This window comes from Rhinoraja longicauda, chromosome 43, assembly GCF_053455715.1.
Source record: "Rhinoraja longicauda isolate Sanriku21f chromosome 43, sRhiLon1.1, whole genome shotgun sequence".
Lineage (NCBI taxonomy): Eukaryota > Metazoa > Chordata > Chondrichthyes > Rajiformes > Arhynchobatidae > Rhinoraja > Rhinoraja longicauda.
In genome coordinates, this window is record NC_135995.1 from 7,483,124 (window position 1) to 7,505,527 (window position 22,404).

The 22,404-nt window shown below is 49.0% G+C and overlaps 1 protein-coding gene across 1 annotated transcript in view; it reads left to right on the forward strand.

Annotated features, from left to right (window-relative positions):
• The window catches only part of LOC144612180 (cell adhesion molecule CEACAM5-like), a 56,765-nt gene that overhangs the window by 25,678 nt on the left and 8,683 nt on the right, over positions 1–22,404 (forward strand). The window contains exons 3-7 of the mRNA XM_078431739.1: positions 109–372; positions 4,493–4,768; positions 6,355–6,618; positions 16,250–16,525; positions 21,446–21,709. Of these exons, the coding sequence (XP_078287865.1) occupies positions 109–372; positions 4,493–4,768; positions 6,355–6,618; positions 16,250–16,525; positions 21,446–21,709 (1,344 nt within the window). The remainder of the gene's footprint in view (positions 1–108; positions 373–4,492; positions 4,769–6,354; positions 6,619–16,249; positions 16,526–21,445; positions 21,710–22,404) is intronic.

The window sequence follows — 22,404 nt, forward strand, 5'->3', positions numbered from 1 at the left end:
GGAGGAGGCCCAGGACAGAGAGGCCAGGTTGGGAATGGGAGAGGGGAGAGGAGGGGAAGGGGGGTTAAAGTGTTTGGCAAGTGTTTAATTTCTGCCATTCGTTGCCAGACGGACCAGAGGACGTGGAATTGACTCTTTCGCCAGCGGATGGAGTTATTACACTGGGATCCAACGTGACCTTCCAGTGCTCCGCGAGATCGGACCCCACTCCGCTACTCGAGTGGCTCTTCAACCAGGACGTCTTGGACCACCAGGGACCAAGATTGGAGATCGTCGGCGTCCTCCGAAACAACAGCGGCAACTACACGTGCCAGGCGTACAACAATGTGACGGGCCAGTACGCCAGACTCACCATGATCATGCGGGTGATAGGTAAGGAGGCGGGGGAGTCCGGAACCCAAAGAGTCTCCTAATCTGAGGAAAGACATTCTAGCCTTAGAGGGAGTACAGAGAAGGTTCACCAGATTGATCCCTGGGATGGCAGGACTTTCATATTATAATGCATTACATTTATATAGCGCTTTTCATATACTCAAAGACGCTTTACAGGGATTTAGAGAACATAGGGAAATGAATAAATAGATAAATAAGTAAATAAGTAAACGAACAGAGAAAGGAGACAGAAGGTGAGGTGACCTTCAGTGGTTCAAGGCAGTACTGAACAGGTGAGACTTCAGTGATGTTTTGAATGTGGTGAGTGTGGAGGATTCTCTAACGGTTTGGGGTAGTGAGTTCCATAGGGTGGGAGCAGCGATGGAGAAAGCCCTGTCCCCCCAGGATCTGAGTTTGGTCCGGATGTGGGGGGATAGGAGATTGGCAGCAGCAGAGCGGAGGGTGCAGGTGGGAGTGTGCCTGTGGAGGAGGTCGGTCAGGTACGATGGGGCCAGGTTATGGAGAGCTTTGTAGGTTATGAGGAGGATTTTGTACTGGATTCTCTGGGGGATGGGGAGCCAGTGGAGTTTGTAAAGGACGGGGGTGATATGGTCACGGATCGGGGTGTGGGTGAGTAGAGTATTGAAGAAAGACTTGATAGACTCGGCTTGTACTCGCTGGATTTTAGAAGACTGAGGGGGGATCTTTCTTCAACTGGCCTCAACTACCTTCTGTGGCAGAGAATTCCACAGATTCACCACTCTCTGTGTGAAGAAATGGTTTCTCATCTCGGTCGTAAAAGACTTCCCCTTATAGGATACGGGGAACTTATAGAAAGTTACAAAATTCTTAAGGGGTTGGACAGGCTAGATGCGGGAAGATTGTTCCCGATGTTGGGGGAGTCCAGAACCAGGGGTCACAGTTTAAGGATAAACATAGAAAATAGGTGCAGGAGTAGGCCATTCGGCCCTTCGAGCATGTACGCATCGCCATGCAATCTGATCACGGCTGATCATCCAGCTCAGTATCCCGTACCTGCCTTCTCTCCATACCCCCTGATCCCTTTAGCCACAAGGGCCACATCTAACTCCCTCTTAAATATAGCCAATGAAATGGCCTCAACTACCCTCTGTGGCAGAGAATTCCACAGAGTCACCACTCTCTGTGTGAATAAAAACTTCCTCATCTCGGTCCTAAAGGACTTCCCCCTTATCCTTAAACTGTGACCCCTTGTTCTGGACTTCCCCAACATCGGCAAAATCTTCCTGCATCTAGCCTGTCCAACCCTTTAAGAATTTTGTAAGTTTCTATAAGATCCCCGTATCCTATAAGGGGGAAGTCTTTTAGGACCGAGATGAGAAAACATTTCTTCACACAGAGAGTGGTGAATCTGTGGAATTCTCTGCCACAGAAGGTAGTTGAGGCCAGTTCATTGGCTATATTTAACAGGGAGTTAGATGTGGCCCTTGTAGCAAAAGGGATCAGGGGGTATGGAGAGAAGGCAGGTACAGGTTACTGAGCTGGATGATCAGCCATGATTGCATTGAATGGTGGTGCGTACAGGCTCGAAGGGCCGAATGGCCTACTCCTGCACCTATTTTCTATGTTTCCATATTTCAATAGACAATAGGTTCAGGAGAAGGCCATTCGGCCCTTCGAGCCTGCACCGCCATTCAATGTGATCATGGCTGATCATTCTCAATCAGTACCCCGTTCCTGCCTTCTCCCCATACCCCCTGACTCCGCTATGCTTAAGAGCTCTATCCAGCTCTCTCTTGAATGCATTCAGAGAATTGGCCCCCAATTCTATGTGAGTCCGTGGAACTCTCTGCCACAGAAGGCAGCGGAAGCCAATTCACTGGACTTTTTCAAGAGAGAGTAGGATTTAGCTCTCAGGGCTAACGGAATCAGGGGAGAAAAGCAGGAATGAGATTACTGATTTTGTAGACAATAGGCAACAGGTGAAAGAGGAGGCCATTCGTCCCTTCGAGCTTGTACGCACCGCCATTCAATGTGGCCGCTCCCTCTCAATGTGATCGTGGCTGATCATCCACAATCAGTACCCCGTTCCTGCCTTCTCCCCATACCCCCTGACTCCGCCATCTCTGTAACTCCCTGGTCCACTCGTCCCTTCCTACCCAAACCACCCCATCCCCGGGCACTTTCCCTTGCAACCGCACGAGATTCAACACCTGTCCCTTTACCTCCCCCCTCAACTCCATCCAAGGACCCAAACAGTCTTTCCAGGTGAGACAGAGGTTCACCAGCACCTCCTCCAACCTCATCTATTGCATCCGCTGCTCCAGATGTCAACTTATTTACATCGGCGAAACCAAGCGCAGGCTCGGCGATCGCTTCGCTCAACACCTGCGCTCGGTCCGGGTTAAACAACCTGATCTCCCGGTGGCTGAGCACTTCAACTGCCCCTCACACTCCCAGTCTGACCTTTCTGTCATGGGCCTCCTCCAGTGCCATAGTGAGGCCCACTGGAAATTGGAGGAACAGCACCTCATATTTCGCCTGGGCAGCTTGTAGCCCAGCGGTATGAACATCGACTTCTCCAACTTTAGATAGTTCCTCTGTCCCTCTCTTCCCCTCCTCCTTCCCAGTTCTCCCTCCATCTTCCTGTCTCCACCTATAATCCTTCCTTTGTCCCGCCCCCCTGACATCAGTCTGAAGAAGGGTCTCGACCCAGAAACGTCGCCCATTCCTTCTCTCCCGAGATGCTGCCTGACCTGCTGAGTTACTCCAGCATTTTGTGAATAAATACCGCTATCTTTAAGAGCTCTATCCAGCTCTCTCTTGAAAGCATCCAGAGAATTGGCCTCCACTGCCTTCCGAGGCAGGAAGTTCCACAGATCCACAACTCTCCGACTGAAAAAGTTTCTGCTCATCTCCGTTCTAAATTTTGGATGATCAGCCATGATCATCTCAAGTCAAGTCAAGTCAAGTTTATATGTCACATACATTCACACGATGTGCAGTGAAATGAAAGTGAAATGGCAGTGCTGACTCGAAGGGCTGAATGGCCTACTCCTGCACTAGTGGGGTACCGCAAGGCTCAGTGCTGGGACCCCAGTTATTTACAATATATATTAATGATTTCGACGAGGGAATTGAATGCAACATCTCTAAGTTTGGGGATGACACGAAGCTGGGTGGCAGTGTTAGCTGCGAGGAGGATGCTAGGAGGCTGCAGAGTGACTTGGATAGATTAGGCGAGTGGGCAAATGCATGGCAGATGCAATATAATGTGGATAAATGTGAGGTTATCCACTTTGGCGGCAAGAACAGGAAAGCAGAGTATTACCTGAATGGTGAACGATTAGGAAAAGGGGAGATGCAACGTGACCTGGGTGTCATGGTGCACCAGTCATTGAAAGCAAGCATGCAGGTGCAGCAGGCAGTGAAGAAAGCGAATGGTATGTTGGCATTCATAGCAAGAGGATTTGAGTATAGGAGCAGGGAGGTTCTGCTGCAGTTGTACAGGGCCTTGGTGAGACCGCACCTGGAGTATTGTGTACAGTTTTGGTCTCCTAATCTGAGGGAAGACATTCTAGCTTTAGAGGGAGTACAGAGAAGGTTCACCAGATTGATCCCTGGGATGGCAGGACTTTCATATGAAGAAAGACTGGATAGACTAGGCTTATACTCGCTGGAATTTAGAAGACTGAGTGGGGATCTTATAGAAACATAGAAAATTCTTAAGGGGTTGGAGAGGCAAGATGCGGGAAGATTGTTCCCGATGTTGGGGAAGTTCAGAACCAGGGGTCACAGCTTAAGGAGATGGGGGAAGTCTTTTAGGACCGAGATGAGAAAACATTTCTTCACACAGAGAGTGGTGAGTCTGTGCAATTCTCTGCCACAGAAGGTAGTTGAGGCCAGTTCATTGGCTGTATTTAAGAGGGAGTTCGATGTGGCCCTTGTGGCTAAAGGGATCAGGGGGTATGGAGAGAAGGCAGGTACGGGTTACTGAGCTGGATGATCAGCCATGATCATATTGAATGGCGGTGCGTATGGGCTCGAGGGGCCGAATGGCCTACTCCTGCACTGTTTTCCTATGCATCTAAGCCACAAATAATACCGGGGGGGAAATCAACCTTGTGTTTTCATCTTCCAGAGCCGATTTCCAAGCCGATAATCACCTCGGATATATTGTACCCTGTGGAAAGCAATGATACTGTGACTCTGACGTGCACCGTCAACGGTGACCTTACACGTGTTGAATGGATGTTGCCCAGTGACACCACGTTTGACGAGGAGATAATGGAATCATTGGACAACGCATCGCTGACTTTACCGTCCGTCCACCGGTCTTACTCTGGCGTTTATCGCTGCCAGGCCTGGGGCGTCATCAACAACGAGACGAGCGAACCCTTTTCACTAACAATTTACCGTAAGTACCAACGGAAGATAGGACACAGAGTGCTGGGGAAACTCAGCGGGACGGGCAGCATCTCTGGAGAGGAGGATTGGGCGACGTTTCAGGTCGAGACCCTTCTTCAGACTGATGTCAGGGTAGGGGGCGGGACAAAGGAAGGATATAGGTGGAGACGGGAAGATGGAGGGAGAACTGGGAAGAGGGAGGGGAAGAGAGGGACTATCTAAAGTTGGAGAAGTCGATGTTCATACCACTGGGCTGCAAGCTGCCCAGGCGAAATATGAGGTGCTGTTCCTCCAATTTCCAGTGGGCCTCACTATGGCACTGGAGGAGGCCCATGACAGAAAGGTCAGCCTGGGAGTGGAAGGGGGAGTTGAAGTGCTCAGCCACCGGGAGATCAGTTTGGTTAACGCGGACCGAACGCAGGTGTTGAGCGAAGCGATCGCCGAGCCTGCGCTTGGTTTCGCCGATGTAAATAAGTTGACATCTGGAGCAGCGGATGCAATAGATGAGGTTGGAGGAGGTGCAGGTGAACCTCTGTCTCACCTGGAAAGGCTGTTTGGGTCCTTGGATGGAGTCGAGGGGGGAGGTAAAGGGACAGGTGTTGCATCTCGTGCGGTTGCAGGGGAAAGTGCCCGGGGGTGGGGGCGGTTTGGGTAGGAAGGGACGAGTGGACCAGGGAGTTACGGAGGGAACGGTCTCTGCGGAACGCAGGGAGGGGATGGGAAGATATGGCCGGTGGTGGGGTCCCGTTGTAGGTGACGGAAATGTTGGCGGATGATTTGTTGGATCCGCTGGCTGGTGGGGTGGAAGGTGAGGACGAGGGGGATTCTGTATACGCTGGCTGGTGGGCTGGTGTTATAGACAATAGACAATAGGTGCAGGAGGAGGCCATTCGGCCCTTCGAGCCTGTACGCACCGCCATTCAATGTGATCATGGCTGATCATTCTCAATCAGTACCCCGTTCCTGCTTTCTCCCCATAACCCCTGACTCCGCTATCCTTAAGAGCTCTATCTAGCTCTCTCTTGAATGTATTCAGAGAATTGTCCTCCACTGCCTTCTGAGGCAGAGAATTCCACAGATTCACAACTCTCTGACTAAAAAAGTTTTTCCTCATCTGTGTTCTAAATGGCCGACCCCTTATTCTTAAACTGTGGCCCCTGGTTCTGGACTCCCCCAACATTGGGAACATGTTTCCTGCCTCTAACATGTCCAACCCCTTAATAATCTTATACGTTTCGATAAGATCCCCTCTCATCCTTCTAAATTCCAGTGTACACAAACCTAGTCGCTCCAGTCTTTCAACATATGACAGTCCCGCCATTCCGGGAATTATCCTGGTAAACCTACGCTGCACGCCCTCAATAGGAAGAATATCCTTCCTCAAATTTGGAGACCAAAACTGCACACAGTACTCCAGGTGCGATCTCACTAGGGCCCTGTACATCTGCAGAAGGACCTCTTTGCTCCTATACTATGTTGTGGTAGGCACACTGCGTTTGCACTATGTGACTCTATGACACTGCCCGCTGTACCGGCATGCTTACTTTCAGCATGAGATATCTGTTCTAAATATAACAACGCGCGATGTTCCTTCAGATGGACCTGAATCGGTTGCGATCAGCACTGAGGACGAGCAGGGGTCGTTCACGCTCGGCTCAAATCTGACGCTCGTCTGCAGCGCGGACTCGGTCCCGGCCGCGGAGTACGGTTGGGCGCTGAACGGCCGAGACCTTGCGGAGAACATCCGGGAGCTCACCGTCGTCAACATGACCAGGCAGGACCTCGGCAACTACACCTGCCGGGCCTACAACAACCGAACCCGACTGCACGCCCACGCGACGAAGCTCGTCTCCACAAACGGTAAGACCTCACATACCGTCCTCGTCTTTCAACGCCCTGCTGTGCGTGCGCAGGTAAGGGGAGAGGGTCGGTGGGGCAGAAGATGTCCTGGTTGGGTTAGAAACATAGAGACATAGAAAATAGGTGCAGGAGTAGGCCATTCGGCCCTTCGAGCCTGTACGCACCGCCATTCAATATGATCATGGCTGATCATTCAGCTCAGTAGCCTGTACCTGCCTTCTCTCCATACCCCCTGATCCCTTTAGCAAAAAGGGCCACATCTAACTCCCTCTTAAATATAGCCAATGAACTGGCCTCAACTACCTTCTGTGGCAGAGAATTCCACAGACTCACCACTCTCTGTGTGAAGAAATGTTTTCTCATCTCGGTCCTAAAAGACTTCCCCCTTATCCTTAAGCTGTGACCTCTGGTTCTGGACTCCCCCAACATCGGGAACAATCTTCCCGCATCTAGCCTCTCCAACCCCTTAAGAATTTTATATGTTTCTATAACATCCCCCCTCAGTCTTCTAAATTCCAGCGAGTACAAGCCCAGTCTATCTAGTCTTTCCTCATATGTAAGTCCCGCCATCCCAGGGATCAATCTGGTGAACCTTCTCTGTACTCCCTCTAAGGCAAGAACGTTTTTCCTCAGGTTAGGAGACCAAAACTGCGCACAATACTCCAGGTGCGGTCTCACCAAGGCCCTGTACAACTGCAGCAGAACCTCCCTGCTCCTAAACTCAAATTCTCTTGCTATGAATGCCAACATACCATTCGCTTTCTTCACTGCCTGCTGCACCTGCATGCTTGCTTTCAGTGACTGGTGCACCATGACACCCAGGTCACGTTGCATCTCCCCTTCTCCCAATCGGTCACCATTCAGGTAATACTCTGCTTTCCTGTTCTTGCCGCCAAAGTGGATAACCTCACATTTATCCACATTATATTGCATCTGCCATGCATTTGCCCACTCGCCTAATCTATCCAAGTTGCTCCTGGGCCTGGCCAAGATGGCCATCCGCGAGTCACGGCGCCAGGTGGGAGAGAGGTCAGGCTGGACTCGGATGAAGGGACTAAAAGTACAGTTAGCAAATCTGCAGATAATAGACAGTAGACAACAGGTGCAAGAGGAGGCCATTCGGCCCTTTGAGCCTGTACGCACCGCCATTCAATGTGATCATGGCTGATCATTCTCAATCAGTCTGAAGAAGGGTCTGGACACGAAACGTCATCCATTCCTTCTCTCCCGAGATGCTGCACGACCTGCTGAGTTACTCCAGCATTTTGTGAATAAATCGATTTGTACCAGCATCTGCAGTTATTTTCTTATATTCTCAATCAGTACCCCGTTCCTGCCCTCTCCCCATACCCCCTGACTCCGCTATGCTTAAGAGCTCTATCTAGCTCTCTCTTGAATGCATTCAGAGAATTGGCCTTCACTGCCTTCTGAGGCAGAGAATTCCACAGATTCACTATTCTCTGACTGAAAAAGTTTTTCCTCATCTTAGTTCTAAATGGCCTACCCCTTATTCTTAAACTGTGGCCCCTTGTTCTGGACTCCCCCAACATTGGGAACATGTTTCCTGCCTCTAACGTGTCCAACCCCTTAATAATCTTATACGTTTCGAAAAGATCTCCTCTCATCCTAAATTCCAGTGTATACAAGCCTAGTCGCTCCAGTCTTTCAACATATGACAGTCCCGCCATTCCGGGAATTAACCTAGTAAACCTACGCTGCACGCCCTCAATAGCAAGAATGCACGCCCTCAATAGCTAGAATGATACAAAGCAGATGATACAAAGCTGGGTGGTCGTGTGAACCGTGAGGAAGATGCTACGAGGTTGCAGGGTGACTTGGACAGGTTGTGTGAGTGGGCGGATGCATGGCAGATGCAGTTTAATGTGGATAAGTGTGAGGTTATCCACTTTGGTGGTAAGAATAGGAAGGCAGATTATTATCTGAATGGTCTGAAGAAGGGTCTCGACCCGAAACGTCACCAATTCCTTCTCTCCCGAGATGCTGCTTGACCTGCTGAGTTACTCCAGCACTTTGTGAATAAATACCTTCAATTTGTACCAGCATCTGCAGTTATTTTTTTATATGATCTGAATGGTGTCAAGTTAGGAAAAGGGGACGTACAACGAGATCTGGGTGTCCTAGTGCATCAGTCACTGAAAGGAAGCATGCAGGTACAGCAGGCAATGAAGAAAGCCAAAGGCATGTTGGCCTTCATAACAAGAGGAGTTGAGTATAGGAGCAAAGAGATCCTTCTGCAGTTGTCCAGGGCCCCAGTGAGACCGCACCTGAGGTACTGTGTGCAGTTTTGGTCTCCAAATTTGAGGAAGGATATTCTTGCTATTGAGGGCTTGCAGCGTAGGTTCACCAGGTTAATCCCCGGAATGGCGGGACTGTCGTACGTTGAAAGACTGGAGCGACTAGGCTTGTATTCACTGGAATTTAGAAGGATGAGAGGGGATCTTATTGAAACATATAAGATTATTAAGGGATTGGACACATTAGAGGCAGGAAACATGTTCCCAATGTTGGGGGAGTCCAGAACCAGGGGCCACACACAGTTTAAGAATAAGGGGTCGGCCATTTAGAACGGAGATGAGGAAAAACCTTTTCCGTCAGAGAGTTGTAAATCTGTGGAATTCTCTGCCTCAGAAGGCAGTGGAGGCCGATTTTCTCTGGATGCTTTCAAGAGAGAGCTAGATAGAGCTGTTAACGATAGCGGAGTCAGGGGGTATTGGGAGAAGGCAGGAACGGGGTACTGATCGTGGATGATCAGCCATGATCACATTGAATGTTGGTGCTTGCTCGAAGGGCCGAACGGCCTCCTCCTGCACCTATTGTCTATTTCTGTGACCGCTGTATTATGGTGGTGTGTGTGTTACAGCGGTTTTACTGGGTACGTATTATTTTGTACCGTAATTGAATAAATTATTTTAAATATATATTTTTTTAAATGGTAAGAACAGGGCCTGAACTACAGGGAGAGGTTGGGGCAGGCTAGTTTCTATTCCTTGGAGCGCAGGAGGAGGAGAGGTGATCTAAAAGAAGTATATAAAATCATGAGAGGAATAGATGAACAGAGTCTCTTGCCCAGAGTAGGGGAATCGAGGACCAGAGGACACATGTTCAAGGTGAAGGGGAAAAGATTTAATAGGAATTTGAGGGGTAACGTTTTCACTCAAAGGGTGGTGGGTGTATGGAACGAGCTGCCAGAGGAGGTAGTTGAGGCAGGGACTATCCCAACGTTTAAGAAACAGTTGGACAGGATAGGACAGGTTTAGAGGGTTATGGACCAAACGCAGGCAGGTGGGACTAGTGTAGCTGGGACATGTTGGCCGGTGTGGTCAAGTTGGGACGAAGGTCCCGTTTCCACACTGTATCACTCTGTCTCTAACTGGGTGGTGCAGCGGGTAGTGTCGCTGCCTCTCAGCGCCAGAGACCCGGGATTGATCCTGACTACGGGTGCTGTCTGTACGGAGCTCGTACGTTCTCCCCGTGACCCCTGTGGGTTTTGTCCGGGTGCTCCGGTTTCCTCCCACTCTCCAAAGTCGTGCAGGTTTGCAGGTTAGTTGGTGTGGTATATAAATGTACTTTGTTCCTCCTGTGTGCGTAGGGTAGTGTTTATGTGTCATTGCGTACAGGTTTGGTCTTCTAATCTGAGGAAAGACATTCTTGCCATAGAGGGAGCACAGAGAAGGTTCACCAGATTGATCCCTGGGATGGCAGGACTTTCATATGAAGAAAGACTGGATAGACTCGGCTTGTACTCGCTGGAATTTAGAAGACTGAGGGGGGATCTTATAGAAACTTACAGAATTCCTAAGGGGTTGGACAGGCTGGATGCAGGAAGATTGTTCCCGATGTTGGTGAAGTCCAGAACAAGGGGTCGCAGTTTAAGGATAAGGGGGAAGTCTTTTAGGACCGAGATGAGAAAGTTTTTTTTCACACAGAGTGGTGAATCTGTGGAATTCTCTGCCACAGAAGGTAGTTGAGGCCAGTTCATTGGCTATATTTAAGAGGGAGTTAGATGTGACCCTTGTGGTTAAAGGGACCAGGGGGTATGGAGAGAAGGCAGGTACGGGATACTGAGCTGGATGATCAGCCATGATCATATTGATTGGCGGTGCGTACAGGCTCGAAGGGCCGAATGGCCTACTCCTGCACCTATTTTCTATGTTTCTATGTTTCTATCTCCGCTGTGTCTCCAAACTAAACTAAACTACAGTTTCACATGTTGGACAGTGTCAGACTCTCCTTGATCAGACTTGATCAGAGATCAAGTGATATGGGGTAGGAGAAGGCCATTCGGCCCTTCGAGCCGGCACCGCCATTCAATAATGATCATGGCTGATCATCCAAAATCAGTACCCCGTTCCTGCTTTTTACCCCATATCTCCTGATTCCTTTAGCCCTGAGAACTAAATCTAACGCTCCCTTGAAAACAGAGAGCTTGATTTAGTTATATAATATCAGACAATAACTGCAGATGATGGTACAAATCGAAGGTATTTATTCACAAAGTGCTGGAGTAACTCAGCAGGTCAGGCAGCATCTCTGGAGAGAAGGAATGGGTGACGTTTCGGGTCGAGACCCTTCTTCACACTGATGTCAGGGGGGCGGGACAAAGGAAGGATATAGGTGGAGACAGGAAGATAGAGGGAGAACTGGGAAGGAGGAGGGGAAGAGAGGGACAGAGGAACTATCTAAAGTTGGAGAAGTCGATGTTCATACCACTGGGCTGCAAGCTGCCCAGGCGAAATATGAGGTGCTGTTCCTCCAATTTCCGGTGGGCCTCACTATGGCACTGGAGGAGGCCCATGACAGAAAGGTCAGACTGGGAGTGGGAAGGGGAGTTGAAGTGCTCAGCCACCGGGAGATCAGGTTGATTAAGGCGGACTGAGCGAAGGTGTTGAGCGAAGCGATTGCCGAGCCTGCGTTTGGTCTCGCCGATGTAAATAAGTTGACATCTGGAGCAGCGGATGCAATAGATGAGGTTGGAGGAGGTGCAGGTGAACCTCTGTCTCACCTGGAAAGACTGTTTGGGTCCTTGGATGGAGTTGAGGGGGGAGGTAAAGGGACAGGTGGTAGGAAAGTGTTCTCCTGCCACAGAGCACTGTTAAACTGAGAGGACACACAAAGAGGCCATTCGGCCCCCATACCCCCTTGATCAGGCCATCCTACCACAACCAGAGACTACTATCCAACTCTCTGATAGCTCTGGGACTATCCTTGATCAGTCTTTGCTGGCTTTACCTTGCACTAAATGTTACTCCCTTATGCTGTATCTGTACACTGTGCACGGCTCGATTGTAATCATAGTCCTTCCGCTGACTGGAAAGCACGCAAAAAAGCTTTTCACTGTGCCTCGGTACACTAGGTTCTCTAGGCGTGCAGGTTCACTAGACTAATTCCCGGAATGGCGGGACTGTCGTATGTTGAAAGACTGGGGCGACTAGGTTTGTATACACTGGAATTTAGAAGGATGAGAGGAGATCTTATCGAAACGTACAAGATCATTAAGGGGTTGGACACGTTAGAGGCAGGAAACATGTTCCCAATGCTGGTGGAGTCCAGAACAAGGGGCCACAGTTTAAGAATAAGGGCTAGGCCATTTAGAACTGAGACGAGGAAAAACTTTTTCAGTCAGAGAGTTGTGAATCTTTGGAATTCTCTGCCTCGGAAGGCAGTGGAGGCCAATTCTCTGAATGCATTCAAGAGAGAGCTGGATAGAGCTCTTAAGGATAGCGGAGTCAGGGGGTGTGGGGAGAAGGCAGGAACGTGGTACTGATTGAGAATGATCAGCCATGATCACATTGAATGGCGGTGCGTACAGGCTCGAAGGGCCAAATGGCCTCCTCCTGCACCTATTGTCTATTGTCTATAAAAAACGAAACTGAACTAGACTGTGCCCAGTGTACAGTCTCATACTCTCCACCGATTTCCGTCTGTACTTTGTTTAAAATCCTGAGCACTAATTTCCTGGTTGCAGGCCAAAAACTTGGCAAAATCCTAAATTTGGAAAAACCGACCTCCCCTTTCCAATACATTGTTGGCTGGCAGCTATGCTGAGTCTTTCCAGATGTTTATTTTGGCTTTGCTCGGTTAATCAGTTCCATGACTACCATCCCAGCTGATAGAAACATAGCAACACAGAAAAAATAGGTGCAGGAGGAGGCCATTCTGCCCTTCGAGCCAGCACCGCCATTCAATAGACAATAGACAATAGGTGCAGGAGGAGGCCATTTGGCCCTTCCAGCCTGTACGCACCGACATTCAATGAGATCATGGCTGATCATTCTCAATCAGTACCCCGTTCCTGCCTTCTCCCCATACCCCCTGACTCCGCTATCATTAAGATCTCTATCTAGCTCTCAGCCATGATCACATTGAATGGCGGTGCTGGCTCGAAGGGCCGAATGGCCTCCTCCTGCACCTATTGTCTATCGTCTTGAATGCATTCAGAGAATTGGCCTCCACTGCCTTCTGAGGCAGAGAATTTCACAGATTCACAACTCTCTGACTGAAAAAGTTTTTCCTCATTTCCGTTCTAAATGGCCGACCCCTTATTCTTAAACTGTGTCCCTGGTTCTGGACTCCCCCAACATTGGGAACATGTTTCCTGCCTCTAACGTGTCCAACCCCTTAATAATCTTATACGTTTCGATAAGATCTCCTCTCATCCTTCTAAATTCCAGTGTATACAAGCCCAGTTGCTCCAGTCTTTCAATATGATCACGGCTGATCATCCAAAATCAGTACCCCGTTCCTGCTTTCTACCCCATATCTCCTGATTCCTTTAGCCCCGAGAGCTAAATCTAACTCTCCCTTGAAAACAGAGAGCTAGATTTAGTTAGATAGGAAAGTGTTGGCCTGCCACAGAACGCTGTTAAACTGAGAGGACACACAAACAGGCCCTTCGGCCCGCAATATCTGTGCTGGGCCCCAAATCGCTGCCTGCACTTGATCCACACCGTTCCATTCCACTGCATAATCATGTGCCTATCTAATAACTAGTCTCATTGAACATAAGACCAAGTGGACCCGTTGGGCCCAAACCTCTCCTGCATTGGTGCAGCACCCTCTCCTCCCCCACTCTCCCTCCCCCTCCCCCACGGTCGTAGATTGTCGCAGGTGGACATATTGAGGGCGTGCAGCGTAGGTTCACTAGGTTAATTCCCGGAATGGCGGGACTGTCGTATGTTGAAAGACTGGAGCGACTAGGTTCGTATACACTGGAATTTAGAAGGATGAGAGGAGATCTTATCGAAAAGTATAAGATTATTAAGGGGTTGGACACGTTAGAGGCAGGAAACATGTTCCCAATGTTGGGGGAGTCCAGAACCAGGGGCCACAGTTTAAGAATAAGGGGTAGGCCATTTAGAACGGAGATGAGGAAAAACTTTTTCAGTCAGAGAGTTGTGAATCTGTGGAATTCTCTGCCTCAGAAGGCAGTGGAGGCCAATTCTCTGAATGCATTCAAGAGAGAGCTAGATAGAGCTCTTAAGGATAGACAATAGACAATAGGTGCAGGAGTAGGCCATTCGGCCCTTCGAGCCAGCACCGCCATTCAATGTGATCATGGCTGATCATTCTCAATCAGTACCCCGTTGCTGCCTTCTCCCCATACCCCCTGACTCCACTATTCCTCAAAAAATTCCAGTAGATTAGTCAAGCACGATTTCCCCTTCGTAAATCCACGCTGACTCGGAACGATCCTGTTACTGCGATCCAAATGCTCCGCAATTTCGTCTTTTATAATTGACTCCAGCATCTTCCCCACCACTGATGTCAGACTAACTGGTCTATAATTTCCCGTTTTCTCTCTCCCTCCTTTCTTGAAAAGTGGGATAACATTAGCTACCCTCCAATCCACAGGAACTGACCCGGAATCTATAGAACATTGGAAAATCATTACTAATGCGTCCATAATTTCTAGAGCCACCTCCTTAAGCACCCTGGGATGCAGACCATCAGGCCCTGGGGATTTATCAGCCTTGAGTCCCATCAGTCTACCCAAAACTTTTTCCTGCCTAATGTGGATTTCCTCCAGTTCCTCTGTCACCCTAGGATCTCTGGCCACTAGAACATCTGGGAGATTGTTTGAATCATCCTCAGTGAAGACAGATCCAAAGTACCGGTTCAACTCTTCTGTCATTTCCTTGTTCCCCATAATAAATTCCCCTGCTTCTGTCTTCAAGGGACCCACATTTACCGTGACTATTTTTTTCCTCTTCACGTACCTAAAACAGCTTTTACTATCCTCCTTTATATTATTGGCTAGTTTACCCTCGTACCTCATCTTTTCTCCCCGTATTGCCTTTTTAGTCATCTTCTGTTGCTCTTTAAAAGAGTCCCAATCCTCTGGCTTCCCGCTCTTCTTTGCTATGTTATACTTCTTCCCTTTTATTTTTATGCTGTCCTTGACTTCCCTTGTCAGCCACGGGTGCCTCTTACTCCCCTTAGAATCTTTCCTCCTCTTTGGGATAAATTGATCCTGCAACTTCTGCATTATTCCCAGGAATACCTGCCATTGCTGTTCCACAGTCTTCCCTGCTAGGGCCTCCTTCCAGTCAATTTTGGCCAACTCCTGCCTCATGCCTCTGTAATCCCCTTTGCTATACTGTAATACTGACACGTCCGATTTTCCCTTCTCCCTCTCCATTTGTAGAGTAATACTTATCATATTGTGGTCACTGCCTCCTAATGGCTCATTTACCTCGAGTCCCCTTATCGGGTCAGGTTCATTACATAACACTAAATCCAGAATTGCCTTCTCCCTGGTAGGCTCCAGTACAAGCTGTTCTAAGAATCCATCTTGGAGGCACTCCACAAACTCTCTTTCCTGGGGTCCATTACCAACCTGATTTTCCCAGTCTACCTGCATGTTGAAATCTCCCATGACCACCGTAGCATTACATTTGTGACACGCCAATTTTAGCTCCTGATTCAACTTGCACCCTATGTCGAGGCTACTGTTTGGGGGCCTGTAGATGACTCCCATTAGGGTCTTTTTACCCTTACAATTCCTCATCTCTATCCATACTGATTCTACATCTCCTGATTCTATGTCACTCCTTGCAAGGGAGTGAATATCATTCCTTACCAACAGAGTGACCCCGCCCCCTCTCCCCACCTGCCTTTTTTTTTCTGTACGTTGTGTACCCCTGAATATTCAGCTCCCAGCCCTGGTCCTCTCGTAGCCATGTCTCAGTGATTCCCACAACATCATACTTGCCAATGTCTAACTGAGCCTCAAGCTCAGGGGGTATGGGGAGAAGGCAGGAACGGGGTACTGATTGTGGATGATCAGCCATGATCACAATGCATTCAAGAGGGAGCTCGATCGAGCTCTCAAGGATAGCGGAGTCAGGGGGTATGGGGAGAAGGCAGGAACGGGGTACTGATTGTGAATGATCAGCCGTGATTACATTGAATGGCGGTGCGTACAGGCTCGAAGGGCCGAATGGCCTCCTCCTGCACCTATTGTCTATTGTCTGTAGTCGCCTAAAAAGCCGCCTCAGTGGGACAGGGGTTTAAGGCAGCCGTGCCACCGTGCCGCCCAAAATTGAGTGAACAAATTTCTGTGAGATTGCTCACCCGATGAACCATTTCTCCCACCTTCTCCCCAAAACAGGTATCTCCGTCCCGAAGATTAGTTCCAGCACTCGGGAGCCCATGGAGAGGAACGGTACGGTGACGCTGGAGTGCCAGGTGTCCGGTCAGCTACTGTCCGTAATGTGGAGCAAAGACCAGCAGGCCCTGCCGGAGACCGGCAACACCAGGCTGTCGAAGAGGAACCGGACACTGACCATCAGCGACGTGGACCGGGCTAATGCCGGCAACTACACCTGTGAAGCCCTGGGTCCCCTGGGTAGCAAAGCCAGCCAACTCTTCCAGCTGAATGTCTACTGTAAGTTAATAAAGCTAATGGCGTGTTGGCCTTTGTAATGTGAGGATTCAAGTATAGGAGCAAAGAGGTCCTTCTGCAGTTGTACAGGGCCCTGGTGAGACCGCACCTGGAGTACTGTGGATAAATGTGAGGTTATCCACTTTGGTGGCAAGAACAGGAAAGCAGACTATTATCTGAATGGTGGCCGATTAGGAAAAGGGGAGATGCAACGATACCTGGGTGTCGTGGTACACCAGTCATTGAAAGTAGGCATTTATTCACAAAATGCTGGAGTAACTCAGCAGGTCAGGCAGCATCTCGGGAGAGAAGGAATGGGTGACGTTTCGGGTCGAGAACCTTCTTCAGAAAGTAGGCATGCAGGTGCAGCAGGCATTGAAGAAAGCGAATGGCATGTTTGCATTCGTAGCAAGGGGATTTGAGTATAGGAGCAAAGAGGTCCTTCTGCAGTTTGTACAGGGCCCTGCTGAGACCACACCTGGAGTACTGTGTGCAGTTTTGGTCTCCTAGTTTAAGTATAGGAGCAATGAGGTCCTTCTGCAGTTTGTACGGGGCCCTAGTGAGACCGCACCTGGAGTACTGTGGATAAATGTGAGGTTATCCACTTTGGTGGCAAGAACAGGAAAGCAGACTATTATCTGAATGGCGGCCTATTAGGAAAAGGGGAGGTGCAACGAGACCTGGGTGTCGTGGTACACCAGTCATTGAAAGTAGGCATGCAGATGCAGCAGGCAGTGAAGAAAGCGAATGGTATGTTGGCATTCATAGCGAGGGGATTTGAGTATAGGAGCAGGGAGGTTCTGCTGCAGTTGTACAGGGCATTGGTGAGACCACACCTGGAGTATTGCGTACAGTTTTGATCTCCTAATCTGAGGAAAGACATTCTTGCCATAGAGGGAGTACAGAGAAGGTTCACCAGTTTGATTCCTATGAAGAAAGACTGGATAGACTCGGCTTGTACTCGCTGGAATTTAGAAGATTGAGGGGGGATCTTATAGAAACTTACAAAATTCTTAAGGGGTTGGACAGGCTAGATGCAGGAAGATTGTTCCCGATGTTGGGGGAGTCCAGAACCAGGGGTCACAGCTTAAGGATAAGGGGGAAGTCTTTTAGGACCGAGATGAGAAAGTTTTTTTTCACACAGAGTGGTGAATCTGTGGAATTCTCTGCCACAGAAGGTAGTTGAGGCCAGTTCATTGGCTATATTTAAGAGGGAGTTAGATGTGGCCCTTGTGGCTAAAAGGATCAGGGGGTATGGAGAGAAGGCAGGTACGGGATACTGAGTTGGATGATCAGCCATGATCATATTGAATGGCGGTGCAGGCTCGAAGGGCCGAATGGCCTCCTCCTGCACCTATTTTCTAATTCTTATAAAGAAAGTTCCAAATAGCCCTTTGTCAGAACGACAAGGCGGTTTCTTCCCGGCTGTTATCAGGCAACTGAACCATCCTATCACAACAGCGAGCAGTCCTGACCTCCCATCTACCTAATTGGAGACCCTCGGACTATCCTTGCTCGTACTTTGCTGGCTTTACCTTGCACTGAACGTTATTTCTTTATCATGTATCTATATAGAGTAAATATAATAATAATAATAATAATAATAATAATGGATTACATTTATATAGCGCTTTTCAAACACTCAAAGACGCTTTACAGGGATTACTAGAACATAGAGAAGAAAATAAATAGATAAATAAGTAAACGAACAGAGAAAGGAGACAGAAAGTGAGGTGACGGTCAGTGGTTGAAGGCAGTGCTGAACAGGTGAGACTTCAGTGATGTTTTGAATGTGGTGAGTGAGGAGGAGTCTCTGACGGTTTGGGGTAGTGAGTTCCAGAGGGTGGGAGCAGCGATGGAGAAAGCCCTGTCCCACCAGGATCTGAGTTTGGTCCGGATGGGGGGGGACAGGAGATTGGCAGCGGCAGAGCGGAGGGTGCAGGTGGGAGTGTGCCTGTGGAGGAGGTCAGTCAGGTAGGATGGGGCCAGGTTATGGAGGGCTTTGTAGGTCATGAGGAGGATTTTGTACTGTATTCTCTGGGGGATGGGGAGCCAGTGGAGCTTGTAAAGGACGGGGGTGATATGGTCACGGATCGGGGAGTGGGTGAGTATATTCTTAAATATATAAGAAAATAACTGCAGATGCTGGTACAAATCGAAGGTATTTATTCACAAAATGCTGGAGTAACTCAGCAGGTCAGGCAGCATCTCGGGAGAGAAGGAATGGGTAGAGTAAATGGTTTGGTTGGAATCATGTATCGTTTTTCCACTGACTGGGTAGCGCACAACGAAAGCTTTTCACTGTACCTCGGTACACGTGACAATAAACTAAACTGAACCGGGTGGAGACACTGCCTTACAGCGCCGGAGACCCGGGTTAGTTCCTACCCTCAGGTACGGAGTTTGTACGTTCTCCCGATGACCTGCGTGGGCTTTCTCCGGGTGCTCTGGTTTCCTCCCACACCACATTTCGTTCCACTGCTATGCCGATGACACTCAGCTTTACCTCCCCCTGAAACCCAACAACCAGTCAAATTTCAACAGCCTCTTACACTGCCTTGAGGACATAAAATGTTGGATGGCACAGAACTTCCTCCAATTAAACGAGAGCAAGTCTGAGGTCATCCTATTCGGCCCCCCCGACTCCATCAAATCAATAACAGGCAGTCCTGGAAGCCTATCCTGCCTAGTCAAACCGTATGTCAAAAACCTCGGCGTGATATTTGACTCTGCATTAAAGTTTGACAAGCAAGTCAACGCTGTGGTAAAAGCCAGCTTCTTCCAATTTCGTACCATAGCTAAAATCAAACCTTTCCTCCAATTCGACGTCACTGAAAAAATCATTCACGCTTTCATTTCCTCCCGCCTAGACTACTGCAACTCCCTATACACTGGGATCAGCCAATCATCCCTGTCCCGCCTGCAACTGGTTCAAAACGCCGCAGCGAGACTCCTGACGGGTACCCGTAAAAGGGACCACATCACCCCGATTCTGGCCTCTCTCCACTGGCTCCCTGTACGGTACAGAATCAACTTCAAGCTCCTCCTATTCACATATAAAGCCCTAAATGGACCCCCCCCCCCCCCCCCCCCCACATCAAAAATCTTCTAACCCACCTCTCTAACTCCAGGTCCCTCAGATCGGCCGACTTGGGGCTACTCACTATCCCGCGGTCTAGGCTTAAGCTCAGGGGTGACCGCGCTTTTGCGGTTGCAGCTCCTAAACTGTGGAACAGCATCCCTCTCCCCATCAGAACTGCCCCCTCCATCCACTCCTTTAAGTCCAGGCTCAAAACCTATTTCTACTCCCTAGCGTTTGAGGCCCATTGAGGAGGCGCTGTGAACTGTTTTGTATGTGCTGTTATGTTTGTGTGCTACTGTATGTTTCATTTTTTTCCTTAGTACCTAATTAGATGTACAGCACTTTGGTCAACGTGGGTTGTTTTTAAATGTGCTATACAAATAAAATTGACTTGACTTGACTTGACAAAGACTTACAGGTTGGTCGGTTAATTGGCATTGGTAAAAAATGTAAATTGTCCCGAGTGTGTGCAGGTTAATCGCTGTTCGGTACGGACTCGGTGGGCCGAAGGGCCTGTATCTCTACACTATTCAAAAAGCTATTGTATTTTTGATTATTTTAGTTCGTACGTGATAGGAGCAGAATTAGACATTCGGCCCATTCAATCATGGCTGATCTAACTTTCTCTCTCCACCCCATTCTCCTGCCTTCTCCCCAAGACAATGGGAGATTACACTTCCTTATCTCTGCAACTCCCTCTCCCATGACTCTCAGGGGAGTTGTACAGGGCCCTAGTGAGACCGCACCTGGAGTACTGTGTGCAGGTTTGGTCTCCAAATTTGAGTACGGAGATTCTTGCTATTGAGGGCGTGCAGCGTAGGTTTTCTAGGTTAATTCCCGGAATGGCGGGACTGTTGTATGTTGAAAGACTGGAGTGACTAGGCTTGTATAGACTGGAATTTAGAAGGATGAGAGGGGATCTTATCGAAACATATAAGATTATTAAGGGGTTGGACACGTTAGAGGCAGGAAACATGTTCCCGATGTTAGGGGAGTCCAGAACCAGGGGCCACAGTTTAAGAACGGAGATGAGGAAAAACTTTTTCAGTCAGAGAGTTGTAAATCTGTGGAATTCTCTGCCTCAGAGGGCAGTGGAGGCCAATTCTCTGAATGCATTCAAGACAATAGACAATAGGTGCAGGAGGAGGCCATTCGGCCCTTCGAGCCAGCACCGCCATTCAATGTGATCATGGCTGATCATTCTCAATCAGTACCCCGTTCCTGCCTTCTCCCCATACCCCCTCACTCCGCTATCCTTAAGAGCTCTATCCAGCTCTCTCTTGAATGCATTCAGAGAATTGGCCTCCACTGCCTTCTGAGGCAGAGAATTCCACAGATTCACAACTCTCTGACTGAAAACGTTTTTCCTCATCTCAGTTCTAAATGGCCTACCCCTTATTCTTAAACTGTGGCTCCTTGTTCTGGACTCCCCCAACATTGGGAACATGTTTCCTGCCTCTAACGTGTCCACCCCCTTAATAATGTTATACGTTTCAATAAGAGAGAGCTAGATAGATCTCTTAAGGATAGCGGAGTCAGGAGGTATGGGGAGAAGGCAGGAACGGGGTACTGATTGAGAATGATCAGCCATGATCACATTGAATGGTGGTGCTGGCTCAAAGGGCCAAATGGCCTACTCCTGCACCTATTGTCTATTGTCTCTCAGTCTGAAGAAGGGTCTCTACCCGAAACGTCACCCATTCCTTCTCTTCAGAGATGCTGCCCGTCCCGCTGAGTTACTCCACTATATTTTGTGTCTATCCTCAGTTTAAACCAGAATCTGCCGTCCCTTCCAACGCGCTATACGCTTGACTCTGTCAATACCATTTTACATGTTCCAGACGGACCAGACGAACCCCAGATTGCCACCAGCCCAGACGTGGGGACATTCTCCAATGGGGGGAACGTGACACTCACCTGCCGAGTCTCGTCGTTTCCGGCTTCAGAGTTTCAATGGTATCTCAACGGAAACTCGCTGGTCCACCCTCAGGAGCAACTAGTCATCTCCAACCTCCAACGGAACAACACGGGGAACTACACGTGCGAGACCTTCAACAGCAAGACCAACCTCGTCAGCCGGAAATCAATAGAGGTTCGCCTGTTAGGTAAATGGACAGTCCCCCCCCCCCAGGTTGATGAATTATCTCTGTGGTTCACGAGTCATCTACATGGATCATGAGATATCCCAGTGGTCAATGAGATGTCCCACTGGTCAATGAGATGTCCTACTGGTCAATGAGATGTCCTACTGGTCAATGAGATGCCCACATGGTCAATGAGAGGTCCCACTGGGCAATGAGATGTCCACATGGTCAAGCAGTTGTCCCACTGGTCAATGAGATGCCCACATGATCAATGAGATGGCCCACTGGTCAATGAGATGCCCACATGATCAATGAGATGTCCACATGGTCAATCAGATATCCCACTGGTCAATGAGATGTCCACATAGTCAATGAGAGGTCCCACTGGGCAATGAGATGCCTCCATGGTTCACAAAGTTATCTCCAGGGCCAATGAGTTGTGCCACTGGTCAACGAGTTGTCCACATGGTCAAACAGTTGCCCCACTGGTCAATGAGATGTCCACATGGTCAATGAGATGTCCCACTGGTCAATGAGATGTCCCACTGGTCAATGAGATGTCCACATGGTCAATGAGATGTCCACATGGTCAACGAGTTGTCCACATGGTCAAACAGTTGTCCCACTGGTTAATGAGATGTCCACATGGTCAATGAGATGTCCCACTGGTCAATGAGATGTCCCACTGGTCAATGAGATGTCCACATGGTCAATGA